This window comes from Gossypium arboreum, chromosome 12 (genome assembly GCF_025698485.1).
Source record: "Gossypium arboreum isolate Shixiya-1 chromosome 12, ASM2569848v2, whole genome shotgun sequence".
NCBI lineage: Eukaryota > Viridiplantae > Streptophyta > Magnoliopsida > Malvales > Malvaceae > Gossypium > Gossypium arboreum.
In genome coordinates this window covers 118,071,251-118,087,481 of record NC_069081.1, presented here as the reverse complement: position 1 = coordinate 118,087,481, position 16,231 = coordinate 118,071,251, and the positions used below count along the sequence as shown (strand labels likewise).

The window sequence follows — 16,231 nt, the reverse complement described above, 5'->3', positions numbered from 1 at the left end:
TTAATGAAAACAATTAATTTATATAATATTAATAATTTAAAATTTTAATTAGAATGCTTTGAAATGTAGAGATCAAATATAAAATATAGTCTACAAACTTTTAGTTCGTTTGTTATAAAAATAAAACCTAAAACTATTATACCAATAAACCCTTGGATAGAGGCATTTATGAATCTGACCGGTCGTAGGCTCAACTTCAAAAAATAATTCAAATCCAAGTTCAACTTGTTGAAATAGAACATTTCATTATTTAAAAGATAATGAAAATATTTTTATTTAAATTTAATTATAAAAACATATGAATATTAATATAACATGAATCGAGCCGACTAGCCCAAGTTGGAAAACAAAATCCAATCCCATCTCAAAGCGAATTAGGCCAGTCAGACCAAGTTAACCTTCCCACTCATGAACACTCCAACCTTGATTTAATGACAAAATTAAAATCTTGAGATCACATATTTGAATTTTTACAAATGTGGATTCTCTTCCAAATTTACTTTAATTAGTTAATTATAATTGAATTGATTATACAACTATAATTGTAGAGGCTATTAAATTAAAACTGTTATAACTTTTAAATTTTAAGAATATTATAATAAATAATAATAAAGATAGAGCATAGCAATGATTTATTTAGGAAACTAAAGAGGATGGAATGGATGACTAAGTTTGGAATATATAGATAATATGGTTGCCAGTTGCCAACCATCCACCATGCACATTCTTATTGGGTGTGCACAAGAAGCTATTATAATCATTTTAGGTTTTTAGCTGGCTCGGCCTGGCAAGCACCACCTCGCTTCGATGACGTATTGATTTCGTGTTATTTTAGCCCATCCATGACCACCAACTTCCTTTCCATATTAGCCACCTGTCTGTTCCTGATTTTTGCATCTATTATTTTACAAATTACAGCCCACCATTTTTTTGACCTTTTTTTTTTGAAAGAATAGTGTCAACTGAGACTAATACAGTATCTATACTATTGTAAAGGTACTATACTGAAAAATCTGTACATATATATATATTTCAGTGTATGTTATATGTTTGGTGCGGATTAATTCAACAGTGCCATTTTAGAAAACTCCAAGGGGTCTACATTGAACTAATGCAATAAAAATTTGTAGACATGTGATGCATAAATAAATGCTATCATGAATAGGGCACAGGTTGCCCTACGCTCCTCTCTATACCCACAATGCTGTCATTACTGTAAGGAAGAAAAAGTATGCGAAAAGTTCCATATTTTCTAATATACGGTTGTTGATGGGAAAATACAGTTTTGGCTGTTGATGGCAGCTCATGGGAGGCCGAGAGCCGTTCATTGTCTTCTAAGGGAAGGGAAAGACTTTTGATGGGAGTTTTTTTAAAGGAGAGATTTCTCATTTGGGTCTTAAACACTGAGTTATACAATTTTTTAAGATAAATGTTGGATACATAAGATTACGTGTAAGTCGCATATGATCCATGTATACGTAGTTATGTAATACATTGACAAGATCATTTTGAAGTTAATTAAATCAATTTAAAAGTATTATGAAAGTGTTTGTATTAAAAGTCAAATTATATTTTATTTTTATTTAAAATTAATAAATTAATTCTTATATGTTAGATTAAAGAATAAATAAGTCTTGTTAAAAATTTCATCTATTTTTACTATTAAAAACTAATTCCTATAAGTTAGAGTAAGTTATATATAACACACCATATGTGTTTGTCGATTATTCATTAATCATGTTAATTTTAATAATAGAAATGAATAAAATTTAAAAAATTAATTTACCCTTTAATTTAACATAAATTAATTAAATTATTTTGAATAAAAAGTAAAATGCAATGTAGTAGTCGGTGAAAACATACAACACAAGTTAAAACTTAATAAAGTTCAAAGATGAGAACTTTGATAAAACGAGCGGCTTTGTGTAACTTTGTTGTCGTCTCAGTGTCTTTCAGCAACCAAGCAGTGCGGGAAGACAAAAAAAAAAAAAGGTCAAATTTTTTGTACATGTTTTTTTCTGACATTTTTTATTGGCATCAACTGAAAACGAGTTTAAAGGTGATTTGTCGATGCTCCACTGGATCATACTAGCCAAAATAAAAAGCACTTTGCACGAATGTGAACGGTTCAAAACAAAAATGCCTTGAAATATTACCCAGAAAAAAAGCATCAACTTCCATGGCCAAATCCAATTTCTTGAAAGCCATTCTCTCTTCTTCTAAACTACCTTCAATGGCTACTCAAAGCTTTTACCTTTTCTCTTTAACTTTGCTTTCACTTCTTTATTTAGCTAAACCTTTCGTCCCCACAAACCATTTTCTCCTCAACTGCGGATCACACGCCAACGCTTCACTTTTCAACCGTGTCTTCGTCTACGATTCGGCTAATCCCAGTTCGGTTTCCCTCTCGGCGGACCGATCCGTTTCAGTAACCGACCGAAACCCATCTCCGAATTCGCCCATTTTGTACCGTACGGCCCGGGTTTTCACCGCCGAGTCGAGTTACAAGTTCATCGTCAAGAAAAACGGGACGGGAACTCACTTTGTACGCCTCCATTTCGCCCCGTTTCGAGCTCGAAATTTCGACTTGGGTACTGCTAAGTTCAATGTTGTGGCTAATGGGTTCTTGCTAGTACGTGGTTTTAGTGTTTCCAATACGGTTTTAAAAGAATATATTTTGGAAATCGATGGTGAATTCCTTGAAATTACGTTTAGTCCTTTGAGGGATTCTGGGTTTGCTTTTGTTAATGCAATTGAAGTGTTCACAGCTCCTAAAGATTTCATAATCGATGATGGAGCTAGGTTGGTTAATAGTAATGGGATTGAAAACTACAAGAACTTAACATCCCAAGTTTTAGAGACTGTTCATAGGATCAATGTTGGGGGATTAAAATTGACTCCTTTTAATGATACTTTGTGGAGAACTTGGATCCCTGATGATGGGTTCCTTGTGTTTAAAACAGCTGCGAAACAATCTGTTACTACACATGTACCTAATTATCAAACTGGAGGTGCAAGCCCTGAAATAGCACCAGCTAATGTTTATATGACTGCACAGCAAATGAACAGAGATAATTTAACATTGAATGGTATATTCAATGTCACTTGGGATTTTCCAGTAGGTTCATTTGGTGCTTCATATTTGGTTAGGTTGCATTTTTGTGATATTGTTAGCCCTGCTCTTAATCAGCTCTACTTCAATGTGTATATCAATGATTATGCTGCTTATAGGGATTTGGATTTGTCGATGCTTACGTTTCATGTACTTTCTTCTCCGGTTTATTTAGATTTTGTTGTGGATTCGAAAGATTCCGGGGTCATACGTGTGAGTGTTGGACCTTCAGATTTGAGTACTCCTTCGAGAATTAATGCTATTCTAAATGGAGCAGAGATTATGAGGTTGGTGAACGTTAAAGGCTTGCATGGTGAGTCTAAGAAGAGAAACGTTTGGATTTTGGTGGGTCTCGTTGTTGGTGGGTTCGTTATCGTTTGTTTGGGTGTGGCTGCTGTTTTGCTTATATTTAAGTGCAAGAAGAAGAAACCGAAACCGCCGAGACGTGTGGAAAGTGCTGGTTGGACACCGTTACGTGTTTTTGGGGGCAGTTCATATAGTAGAATGTCTGAAGGGACGGCTACTACGTCTCCGGGTCCTAATGGTAGCTTGAGAATCCCGTTTGTTGACATACAAGCAGCAACTAACAATTTTGATAAGAGTTTGATTATTGGAATGGGTGGATTCGGTATGGTCTACAAAGGGGTACTTAAAGACAATACTAAGGTTGCTGTGAAGAGAGGTGTCCCGGGGTCAAGGCAGGGTCTCCCGGAGTTTCAGACTGAGATAACTGTTTTCTCAAAGATTCGTCACCGGCATCTTGTTTCACTCGTTGGATATTGTGAAGAACAGTCGGAAATGATACTGGTCTATGAGTACATGGAAAACGGACCATTGAAGAATCATTTATACGGTTTAAAACATCCTCCATTGTCTTGGAAGCAAAGGCTTGAAATATGTATTGGCTCGGCTCGAGGTCTTCACTACCTTCATACTGGTTCAGCACAAGGTATCATTCACCGCGACATTAAATCTACCAATATATTGCTTGATGAGAATTTTGTGGCCAAGGTTGCTGACTTTGGTCTCTCGAGATCCGGTCCGTGTCTCAATGAAACACATGTAAGCACCGGGGTAAAGGGTAGCTTCGGTTATCTTGATCCCGAGTATTTCCGGAGACAGCAGCTTACTGATAAATCTGATGTTTATTCATTTGGGGTCGTTCTTTTTGAGGTACTTTGTGCTCGGCCCGCTGTTGACCCATTGCTTGCCAGGGAACAGGTGAACTTAGCTGAGTGGGCAATGCAGTGGCAGAAAAAAGGCATGCTCGGCAAAATCATCGACCCCAACCTCGTGGGACAAATAAAGCCTAGCTGTTTGAAGAAATATGGTGAAACAGCTGAGAAATGCTTGGCTGATTATGGTGTTGATAGACCGACTATGGGTGATGTCTTGTGGAATTTGGAGCATGCACTTCGGCTACAAGAATCAGGGCCCGATGAACCATGCGATGCCGAAGACGGCAACATGAATGGAATGGATCATCCAACACCTAGTATTATTACTACATCCGGTAATAACGAAACAGAGAAAGATGATCCGATCGGTAGTTTAGACTTAACGACAGGCCAAATATTTTCACAATTGATGACAAAGGAAGGCAGATAGTTTTAAGTAGTCAATTCTGCAGAGATACAATCAAAGGTCAATTTTTCATTCCCAAAATTTCTAATATACATATTTATATTGTATATGTATGTATCCATATATATAGATTGGAAGCTTCACCATCTCTCTTCAATATTTTATTCTATTGTAGCAAAGTTGAATCCCAGCTGTCCTTTTTTTTTTTTATTATCGTTCTTATGTAGTAGTCCGAAGTAATTGGTTTTAAATAGTTTATTTGCTTGATTATGCTGATGTTTTATTTGGATACTTGCATGGTTTAAAATAATCCAAAGTTGGAACCTGTTTTGTCTGAGAAAAAAGTTTTGAAATGATGAAACTGAGACAAAAATGACCTGTCTAGCATTGTAGGCACATTCAAATTCATTTGATTATTTTGGCGATGAAAGTGGGACAGTTCTAATATGGTGGCCACTTGATCATTCAAGATCATTTTGCTTTCCTCCATTTAAGTTGGGGCAAGGGCATCAATACGATTAGAGCAAGTTCATTCATGCCTCAAAAAGAAGGTTATTGGAATCATTTGTGCTTTGCTTCCATTACTTGTATGCGGAATTAAAAAACAAATTAATCTTTTAAATTAAAAATTTCATGCCTGCCATATATATCTCATTCCGGCATATAGAAATAAAATTTGATATAATAATTAATTTACCTATTTTTTGAACATATAAAATAAAATACAATTTAACTCCTAATATAAAACTTCCCTTTACTTTTACCCTCAAAAGCATCTTGAAAATCATTCATGTTGGGGAAAATGAAAGGGGGGAAATTAGAACAGTACCAAGAAACAGACCATTTGACAGTATGGTGCAACAAAGTTTAATATATAAAGAAGCAACAAGCACCAGATGCGTGACAAAGTCATGACATATATATACAGATCCATTATTCAGATTTATGAATAAAAGATAAAAAGACAGCAAGCAACATGGAAAGTGGCAAATATAACAACAAAATGCTAGGCTAGCCTCTCAACATTCTGTCAAGCACGATGGTGTCTACTACATCTGCGTCCTCTGTGATTTGCAGTGCTGAAACAGCCTGTGCTGCTATAAGACCAGCTGAAAGTTCTTCGTTTCCCCAGCCTCTATCCTCAAACCATGGTGCATGTAGATCCCTTCTGCAAGCTCCATACGTGAAGGACCAGTCACTGCTTCCAAACTCAGCCCACTCGCATCCACCACTATACGCATTAGCGACCCACCCTTGAGAGGTTGTGTGAGCCTGATGGGGAAGCCTAGATCTCCTTCCCCAATCCCAATGGTTGAACCCCTCGTCCTTGTTTACCATAATCTCACATGAATCCCCCGAGTCTTCACCAATCAGGACATGCAAAGCAACAGCCTCAGCAATTGCAGCACCATCCTCATCAAGCCTTTGCTGTTCTTCCTTCTTTTTCTGTTTCTTCTTCTCTAGTTCGGATCGAATGGCTGCAGAAGTAGCAAGAGCTTTCTCCAAACGCCTTTTTTTCTTCTCAGCCTGTTTAATACGATCCAACTCATCCTTCACCTGTTTCTTTTTTGCTTTTCTCGCTACTGGTTGCACTTTATTGCATCCCTTGTTATCCATTAAAACTTAAACAGCTTTTAAACCCGCTACTCAGATTCTTTCTTTTTTCTGTAAAAGGGTTCCTCTAAATAGTATACATTTCCCTATAAACCTATCTGTTTTCCTCTTTCACTTTTTTTTCTTTAAAAAAACACTTTGACGGCTACGTATTCCTAATATAAATTATATAAAATCAAGGCTACACAAACTCAGGTCTGCAAGAATATCTCATCTTACGGACAATGCAATCCCAAACAGAAACAACAGGGGAACACAGAAATGCAGAATGGTAAGGATTCACAGGCTCATCCCTTGGTAGAATCCTTCCTAATTTCCCACAACCCTTGCATCTACCCATCTTTGTGCACACTTAGAACAACAATAAGCTTATCCCGTCGAAAAACGTCAACAACAGTATTTCAGTTCAAACAACTCACATGGCCCTCGTCACTGCAGTGAAACAGGAAATCAGAACAAAAAACCAAACTTCATTGCAAATTACACTGACCTTCACGCATGGGAAAAGAGGCATATTATACATGGGAAAAAAAAATACTAAAACAATTATAAAATTGCAATCTTTGATGATTAGCAGCTCAACCATAGAAACTCTTAAAAAGAAGCAATAGATTTGACTTAAATAACACACCAACAAAACTATCTGGCATCCATAGCCTAATTAAATAGAGATGGACACTTAGATGAACTTGTACAAGTCGGTCAAGGACTCATAGTGACTGTATGATAAGCAACAGGTCAACGGTCAAGGCTATGCTGGAAGCATGTAAATACCAGGCACATAGCTTTCCATTCAGTGTTAACATGTGAAGCCTCAACGGGTAAATAGAGGAGGAAAATGGAAAAGAAATATAGCATAACCAAGTGAAATGAAGACAATTCCAGATAACTTACAGATCCCATAGTTTTAAATCTTTGCAAAAGGAAATAAATTGAATAACCCCCAAAACGATCTATAAAGAGGATAAGACAAAATTATTTAATTAACAATTTTTCTTCCTTTTTACCTCAATTTTCATTTTCAATGGTTCTTTCCCCTAATTTTCTCGCAAACCAAACCGACGCAATAACTGGATCCATCCTATTGTTCGTAATAAAACCCTAAATTCAGATTAAATATGCATACGGTTACTTAAATTGTGTGCTCTACTTCACCGAGATGCAAAAAAAAAAAAATCAAAACAAAGCACTTTAAAAAATAAAATCAACATCAGATCCAAATACCCGTTACTAAGAAGCACACAAATCGAGAACCAAAGAAACGAAAGAAACTTCGCCAGCCAAATAACCAAGAGATAAGATTTTAGATGAAAGTACTAACCTTATCAAGAAAGTTGAAAGGGGGAAATGGATCTCCACCGCTCCTTTAAATTTTGCCAAAATTAGAAAGCCCAAAAGAGATTGGTAGTAACTAAAAAGAAAAATATAAACTGTTTGGATCTAAAGAAAATAAGAGAGAAAGTACAGAAGGGGAGAAGAGGGTTAAAAATAACTGGGGCGGAGCAATCAGTGAGTTGAGAGCAAAGTACGCGGCGGTTGTATTCGGCCAATGACTGTTCGACACGTTGTCAATGAATTTCGAGGGTAAATCTAGAATGTCTTGACTTTTTCTCCCACATATGTTTCCGGTGCGCTGTCACGGCTGATATTACGCCACGTGGCGAATATTTACGTGATGGATTATCCCTTGGAGTTGCGGGCCCGATTGGGTTAGGATAATAAGAACCGTCCGATGATATTTATTTGGATTCCAACGGATGGGATTATAGATCTGAAACGATTCAGGACACGGAAAAGGTTAAGTTCCGTAATGAACGACTCCAAGTCTCTAAGGGTAACACTGTAAAGATACATGACAAGATTAAAACAGAAAAAAACACACACAAGAATCCAAATCTTATGTCTTTTATCTTGATTTGGTCTCCTTAGTTCCGATTTCGGGCCAGTAAAACATTGAGAATAATTAGTTTTAAGGGTGAAAATTGCGGTCAAAAACTGTTTTTTCACTAAACTGAAATACAAGAGATGAGATTAAGATGTTTTTTTATTTTTGTTTTTGGGAGCAACAATTATCAAAATATTTTTATTTGTATTAATTATTTAAAAGTATATGAAAAATAGATTAATTTATAATTTATGTATCATTATATTATATTATTTAAATATTATTTATTATTTTATTTAAGTTTTAAAATTATTTTATGTATTATTAATTTTAAAAATAATTTATATTAATTATTTAAAATATTTAAAATTTATACTTCTTGTATTATTATATTAAATCATTTAAATATCATATAACTTAACTAATTTTTAATTTTCCACTATCATAAACAAAAAAAAAAAATTTAACCTTCAACCACCATTTTTGACAACAATGAAGTACACCAAAACTTAATAAACTACACTTTTTCACAACACTTTTTTACCATAATTTTTAAAAGCATTTTTTCTTCTGAAAATCATTTTTCAACCACAACAATGGAGAACTAGACCTTAGTCTTTTTACTTTAATTTAGTCATTTTCAAATTCTATTATTTTTAAAATTTTATACGGTAAACATGTCAGTTTACTATTTTCACATAACACTTAGATAAAAATCACATTATTTTACTTAATATATTTAGTGACTACCATTTGAGACTTAAGTCACAGTTGAAATTTCAAATTTTAAAAAATTACGAAATTGGAGAATAGGAGATAAACCCACAACTTACGAGACTAATAGCAGAACTTCACCTCACCTAATGGATTTAATTGTCACATTTTGGTTTAAGTACTGAAATTTCAAATTTCAAAAAAAAAATACAATGATTAAAATTGACTAGCTCAAAAAAATATAAAGATTAAAGTTCACAACCAAAAGATTAAAAGTTCAATCCTCGCACATAAAATTTGAAGAGTATAACATTTATATATTTTATCAATTTGACTCTTATTATTTTTAAAGTTAAATTTAATCTTTAATACTTCTTTAAAAAATTTATTTAACCGTTAAATCTTCTAAAAAATTAAATTATTATTTTTAACGAAAATATTTATTAAATATTAAATTTTAAAGATTACAACATAACAATCCACATGTATTTTTTTTCTGAATTTCATGAATATAGTTTTCAATTTTCAAATTCTATTTTTTAATTTTATAATTATTTATTACCGTCACATACATGTTTTAATTAATATTTTCTGTAAAAAAATAATTATCAAATTGGCAAAAAAATAGAAAAACTTCAATATGATGCTTTTATCTTATTACAACGGAATTATTACACACCTTCTTAATCAAAAGGAATTGATTCCAAGGCATTCATGGCACTATAAAAATTCAGAGCGGATATTATTACAGAGCTGAAAGCCTGAAACAAGACTTCTTAAACTTTTATCTCTAGTATCTAATCCAATTAAGTCCCTAAGGTCTACCAATTTCGCCATCACCATTTAAATCTCGAAATAACATGTCTCACTGAAAATACAAACCTTAAAGACAAAAATGTTGAAAAGAACAATCATAAACACCAAATATAGATCATAAAATGAACATGAAAAATACTAAAACAAAAACGAATTAGGCAAACATATGCAAGTGCATCATGTTCATGATATTTAGTGACAATACATTGGGAGTTACACAACTTAGTTGTGGAAACAAACTACACCGGTGCAGAGATGGAAAAAAAAAAAAAAACTAGTCAACTTTGACATGCTATGCCACAAATAAAACGAAATTCAATCACCATATCTATAGCTTTTTCAAAACTATAATCCAGCAACGACCATGCCACCTTCCTCCTTTAGATACCCTTCAATTTGTTGCAATGCCTAACAATACAGTGATACCATTTAGCCAAACATTGTAATCGGATAAGAGAACATATAGGACAAAGAGAAAGAAAAGACCTCGATTGCAATCTCTGTTGGAGTAAGATCTGATACATCTCTATAACCTAGTTTGCCTGCAATTTCTGAATTTTTGGAACACTAGTTTAAAGAAAAATCATCCAGAGATAAACGTAAACACTGCAGCAACAAGTGAAAATACAAGGAGAATATGGCGGCAAAAGAAGTAAAGGAAAGACAATGACATCACATGGTATCTCATATCTTCGAAGAATGTAAACAAGCTGAAGGTAAATGAGCATTGATGCATTTCAAGCAACCAGCCAACAGAGACTTCACACTCTCTCGTCTAAACATAACATAGTCTAAGACAGGTTTAACTACACATACCTTCCAATGAAACCCGGGCATTTGCTTTAGCATAATTTTTACCCCTCAGTTCCAAAAGGTAAGACAGACGTTTTAAAGCCTGTAAAGGGTCAGAACGTCAAAAACTTGCTAGACCATGTAAACCAAGTCCACAGAAGGAAAGAAAATAAAATCAGCAACAGACTACCTTTGTATAGGGATCACCATGTTCATAATGCAAAAGGGGACGAGAATGAGTACCTACTGCAGCAATCCTCTGTGCCAAGGCTTCCAAAGGTACATCTAACCAGACAACAATCCCCTTCTTTTGCATATAATCCCTGATAAACCAAATAAAAGGGTTTCAGATTGTCATAGTTTATGCAACAGAAAATCGAACCGATGTAGAGAGAAGTATCTAAACTAATTAAATTCTTGTTTACCAGTTCACATCGCATACAACTGCACCTCCGCCGGTAGAAACAACAAGTTGTTTCTTTGAAGAGAGCCTCTGCAATACCTCAGTCTTGTAGACAAGAAGAAGAATATAAAAGATTCAGTTCAATTGGAAAAATGCGAAATATATTATAATGACAAGAAGTATAATGACCAAATTGGTCCTACATGCAATCATAAACAATGGTCCTAGAATAAGTGATGATAGAGACTAAAATCAGTTAGCAACTTGTCTAATGCTTTTCTTTTGGAAATTTGCTATCTCCAGCTTACAGTGGCCTCTCCTTTATATTAGTGAAACTCAGCCAAAACCAACTTCTGAATGTTGGTCAAATTTACATGTCTGCAATAATATTCTATCGCAAATGGCTTAATAGAAAGGTTTCTATTGACATAATAAGCTAATTTCATACTCCCAACATGTTAAAAAATAAACAAAAAAAAAGGCTGAAAACTCATGTCATCCAATTCTGCATATGACCAGCAGCACACATCCTACTTAAGTGAGATTAATACTGGTTTACAATCTTCAACCATAGCACATAAAGGCAGACATTAACCCTTGTATCTACACTCAGTTTTAGCTAAAGAAGGCATTAAAAATAAACTTAAAAATAAATAAATAAAAGGCTCAAACCAACTCAAAAAAGAAAAATTAAAATAAAAGGCATGATGCCAAAAATATAATTTTAGGAAATCTTACTTTTCTACATGACCATCAACATAAGTAATGATTCAAGTAAGATACACTGAAGAAATGAAAGAATATGTGCATACAGAGAGAGAGTTTGCTGGCTTACCTCCTTTTTTCTGAAGAATCTCTCACCATGAAGCTTAAATATTTCGGCTACAGACATTCCATTCACCTCCTGCTCTATTAACGCGTCACTGAAAATTGTAGAATAAAGATATTCTTGAAACACAGATTAAGCCCATTTAGCAGTCTTACATTGGTAATTGGTAGACATCAACGAAGAAATACCACTTCTAATATTCAACCAAGACAATTAATGTATCAAAAATAGACCAAGTTTATGGACAGTGGGGTCTAATCTGAGCATACCAATGCCTAAAAAATTCAATTAATGCATGATCACCCATCATTAGCTCTTGTGACCAAGACCACTAATTCCACCCTACAAACTATAGAGGACAATATGCCATAAAGAAGAACTAGTAAACTCATGAGGAATGTTTCCATAGCTTCTGCATGTTATTTTTTTTCTTTCCAGTATCTTGTTGGAGAATGAAGATGATGCAGGACCTTCTATTTATATTATAATATTTATTTCATGTATTAGATAGACGGCTAGGGTTATTACGAATTAAACCTAGGGCCTAGTAACTTCACTTGCAAGGAAGAAAGCCCTATATAAATAAGTTGTAGGCTTTATAGACATAATCATTATTCTTATTATTTTTCTTTGAAATAATATAAAGAAACTAAAGGTTTTTTTAAACCCTAAGTTTTCTGGAGTTCTAGCTTCTTCGTTACCTTTTTGTTCAGACCAAATTCTTTTATTGATTCACTGGTGCATTTCCCCCTTAAACAACATCAATTTTGGTATCAAAGCATCAGAAGATTGCAAAGACTCACAACGAACAAACAATTCACAGTACAAACCTGTCACAAAATGAATAACTGAGTACGTTAGACAGAATTTTTCCCACTGTAGTTTTTCCAGAACCCATCAATCCTGCATATTCAAGTTCATAAAGTTTAGATGCCAAAGAGAGTAAATCTTTGACAATATAAACTTAAAGAACTTGGACAAAAGAAACTGACCAACAAGATATATACTGTGCCCATTTAAATATGGCTCAACCTCTAGTGACTTATTCTGCAAATTTTATTCACATCATGTAAGATACAGTGGCAGAAGAAATCTCAGATGCAGCACAAGTTAGCTTCCATTTTCAGTGGTTGAGGCCTTAACTAAAAACTATATATATTACCAGAAATAGAAGCCAAAACACTAAATGGAAGAAATAAAAGATTAAAAAATAAAAAGAGGTATCTAATCACCATATTATAATTTATAACTAAAATTTTTTAAAAAATTACAGGTAATTTAATCATACCTTTAACACTAAAGCTTCATCATAAGGTGCATGAACGCTACCAGTTTCAATCGTTGAAGCTGTGAAATAACATTTTAAAACATAACATCATAGGGGTCAATCATGTGTGATAAAACTTAAAATTCTCTAGAACAATTTAGCCACTTAGGATCTGAGTTGTACTGCTCTCACTTTGGATAATCTCAACATCAACAAAACATGCTAGTTTCATCCTATGTTAAAACAACATGAAATCCAAGAAAGATTAAACAGTACAATTTAGCAGAAAAGCGAGAACATGAAAGGAGATTTACATTTGACAGAAAGCAGAAACAAAATGAATTCTGATCTATGCTCCAAGTATTACAAATAAAACCTTGCATCATAATCTGTACATAAAAAAAAAAAACAATGGACTTTACTATCAGTTCAATAGTAAATTTATAGTGTCGTTTGCAAAGGTATCCATAATTTCTTTCCTATCTATCTTTAAAAATGCTGTTATTCTTTTATTCCAATTTGATACCTTATTTGGCCCATTTAAGAACTTGAAATAGATTTAGAAACAGACAGGACTTGAATAATTGAATCAATTGTATAAAATATGATAACTGACATTAAAATAATCATAAAACTGGCATATTAAATTTTTTTTTTTTCCATTTAAGTACCTGAAAAGTTCTTAGAGGAAGAGCAGGAAATCTCGAAAGAGACCGATCTAAACCGATTAGAAGATGTCAGAACCGGAAAGTACGGCAAAACAACCAGCCGGGCCTTGTGTTCTTCCTTTGCTATCCGACCGAACCGCAAAGAACCAGTCGAGTTCCTCCCAAACCTTTCTGACTCAATCCATGTCGGATAATTCAACTTGCATGCAACTCCTGCCTCCATTCTCAGCCCCTAACCGCCCTTGATTCAATAAAATTTTCAAAAAAAATAAATATTCTCAGTTTTTCTTTTACTATTTAATTCAAGAGAAATTTTATGCAGAAATTAGTTAATAATAAAGCTAATTAAAATTTAACAATAGGATTTCAAGGAAAACTTATGAACTTACCTTGGATAATTAATAAAGAGAAAATGAAATTTGTGAAGGGCTTTGTTCTCTGACTCAGTGTATTAAGCGGTAAAGGCTCTTTTATCAGTCTATTTATGTAACATTTTAATAAATGCAATTTGCTTTTTATTGAAATTGATGCATTTTAAAGCGGAGACTGAAGAATGGAAACTGTATACAAATTTTATATACACCTCTATTTAGCAGCTCAACCAAAGACCCTCTTAAAAAGAAGCAATAGATAGAACTTAAATAACACACCAACAAAACTACCCGGCATCCTAGCCTGATTAAACAGAGATGGGCACTTAAATGAACTAGTTCAAGTTGGTCATGGACTCATAGTGACTGTATGATAAGCAAAGGTCAACGTTCTAGTTTATACTATAAGCATATAAAAATTTGGTACATAGCTTTCCATTCAGTGTTAATGCGAAGCTTCAACGGGTAAATACAGAAAACGAAAATGGAAAAGATATATAGCATACCCAAGAGAAATGAAGACTATTTCAGATAACTTACAGATCCCATAGTTTTAAATCTTTGCAAAACGGGTTCGGTTCATAATAAAAACCCTAAATTCAAATTGAAGTTGCATGCAATTGCTGAAATTATGTGCTCTACTTCACCAAAAAAAAAACTCAAAACAAAGCACTTTAAAACATAAAATCAACATCAGATCCAAATAACGGAAAGAAACATCACCAGCCAAATTACCAAGAGATAAAGATGAAAGTACTAACCTTGTCAAGAAAGTTAAAAAGGGGAAACGAATCTCCACCGCTCCTTTAGAATTTGCCAAAACTAGAAAGCCCAAAAGGATTTCTGAAAATAAAGAAAATCAGAGAAAAAGTACAGATGAAAAGAGAGAAGAGGGTTAAAAATAACTGGGGCCGAACAAATCAGTGAGTAGAGAGCAAAGTACGGTGGCATTTTGCCAATGGGGGTTCGACGCGTGGTGAATGAATTTGGTGGGGTAAATATGTCTTGGGTGCGCTGCCACGGCTGATGTATACTGTCTACCGTCTAGTAGTTTTGGCGGGAAAGAAACGAGTGCAAAACTCGAGGGACTGATTTGACAATTCAACAACTCTTTAAGTCTTTCGGCCCTAAATTGCGGGTCTAATGGGCTGAAGTTGCTTCAAGGAAGTGACAGTTTGACCCAAAATATGAATGTCCCAAGTCCTAATCTAATCGCAATTTTCGTTTGCAAATTCGAGTCAGTCTGATCAAATACAGGTGATGTTCATCTATATTTATATATCGTAATAATTAATTTTGATTGTAATTTTACAATTTCTTTATGATTTAATTTATAGTTATATGCTGAGGAGGAATGTGCAAAAAAAAATTTAAACCTAAGTGAACCGAACCAAAAAATATTAGATATATTTTAAAGTGTGGTTTAATTGGTTAATTCTATCAGTTTTCAGTTTTAATATTCTAAGCGATTAAAATTTTAATTATTAAACCCATAAAGTCATAACTCATTTACAGATCCAAAATTAGATCTAAATATTCATTAAAACTCAAAATGCATTAAAACCTTTAAAACCAAATATCCATTAAATTTTAAAATCCAAATTGAAATGATTATTTTATTTTATGATATTTATTTTATTATTTAATATATAAGCTAATACCAAAAAAATAAAAGCTAAGACTTTCAAATATTCAGATTAAATTTAAAAGTGATATGATAAAAAAACTAAAAGAATTAAATTTTAAATTTTAAAAAGACAATAAGATGAAAATTTAAAGGAAATAAAAAATACAAGGGCCTCAATTAGAAAAAAAATTGTACAACTCAAACATCATAAAAAAAAACTCTAAAAGTTGAATAAATTGAATGGAAAATTTTTTATTTGGTTTGGTTTTTGCGATTTGGTTTATTCGATTTACATAGATAATTCAATTTATTTAATTTTCGATATAAAAAAAGTTTAAATAGACCGAATGCACACCAAGTCATGAGTCGTATTGTACGTGGAAAAATCTCACTTTACCCTTTGTATTTTTAATAAGAGGAAATAATTATTTGATATACAAATGATTGAATTTTTTAACTCTAAAAATAGAGTTAAGAGATACTCATGTGTCTAATTTATATTTTTTTTAAATATCTATTAGGGAAAATATTTGACACGCTGCCAGTGAA

At 33.4% G+C, this 16,231-nt stretch overlaps 3 protein-coding genes across 9 annotated transcripts; 1 reads left to right on the top strand and 2 right to left on the bottom strand.

Annotated features, from left to right (window-relative positions):
- Positions 1 to 1,911: 1,911 nt before the first annotated feature.
- LOC108476925 (probable receptor-like protein kinase At5g24010) lies at positions 1,912 to 4,842 on the top strand. The gene has a single exon (XM_017779300.2). The coding sequence runs from the start codon at positions 2,180 to 2,182 to the stop codon at positions 4,718 to 4,720; it is 2,541 nt and encodes an 846-aa protein (XP_017634789.1). The 5' UTR covers positions 1,912 to 2,179; the 3' UTR covers positions 4,721 to 4,842.
- A 607-nt stretch (positions 4,843 to 5,449) lies between these two features.
- On the bottom strand, positions 5,450 to 7,879 carry LOC108479750 (uncharacterized). Of its 3 annotated transcripts, XM_053022667.1 has the most exons (3): positions 7,535 to 7,646; positions 7,318 to 7,411; positions 5,450 to 6,742 (listed from the first exon to the last, which is right to left on the bottom strand). In XM_053022667.1, exon 3 carries the CDS (start codon positions 6,311 to 6,313, stop codon positions 5,708 to 5,710), a length of 606 nt encoding a protein of 201 aa, XP_052878627.1. In that variant the 5' UTR covers positions 6,314 to 6,742; positions 7,318 to 7,411; positions 7,535 to 7,646; the 3' UTR covers positions 5,450 to 5,707. The 3 variants fall into 3 exon arrangements, with proteins under 3 accessions (XP_052878627.1, XP_017638009.1, XP_017638010.1); XM_017782520.2 differs by lacking the exon at positions 7,318 to 7,411 and having other exon boundaries at positions 7,632 to 7,879; XM_017782521.2 differs by lacking the exon at positions 7,318 to 7,411 and having other exon boundaries at positions 7,535 to 7,878.
- Positions 7,880 to 9,879: 2,000 nt separating this feature from the next.
- LOC108479983 (shikimate kinase 1, chloroplastic-like) lies at positions 9,880 to 15,044 on the bottom strand. 5 transcript variants are annotated; one of them, XM_017782867.2, is made up of 11 exons: positions 14,817 to 15,044; positions 13,688 to 13,925; positions 13,038 to 13,096; positions 12,742 to 12,796; positions 12,580 to 12,652; positions 11,756 to 11,843; positions 10,943 to 11,025; positions 10,708 to 10,840; positions 10,542 to 10,620; positions 10,212 to 10,276; positions 9,880 to 10,133 (listed from the first exon to the last, which is right to left on the bottom strand). In XM_017782867.2, exons 2-11 carry the CDS (start codon positions 13,905 to 13,907, stop codon positions 10,071 to 10,073), a joined length of 918 nt encoding a protein of 305 aa, XP_017638356.1. In that variant the 5' UTR covers positions 13,908 to 13,925; positions 14,817 to 15,044; the 3' UTR covers positions 9,880 to 10,070. The 5 variants fall into 5 exon arrangements, with proteins under 5 accessions (XP_017638356.1, XP_052879338.1, XP_017638357.1 ...); XM_053023378.1 differs by having other exon boundaries at positions 14,779 to 14,822; XM_017782868.2 differs by lacking the exon at positions 14,817 to 15,044 and adding an exon at positions 14,562 to 14,770.
- Between the last annotated feature and the right edge of the window lie 1,187 nt (positions 15,045 to 16,231).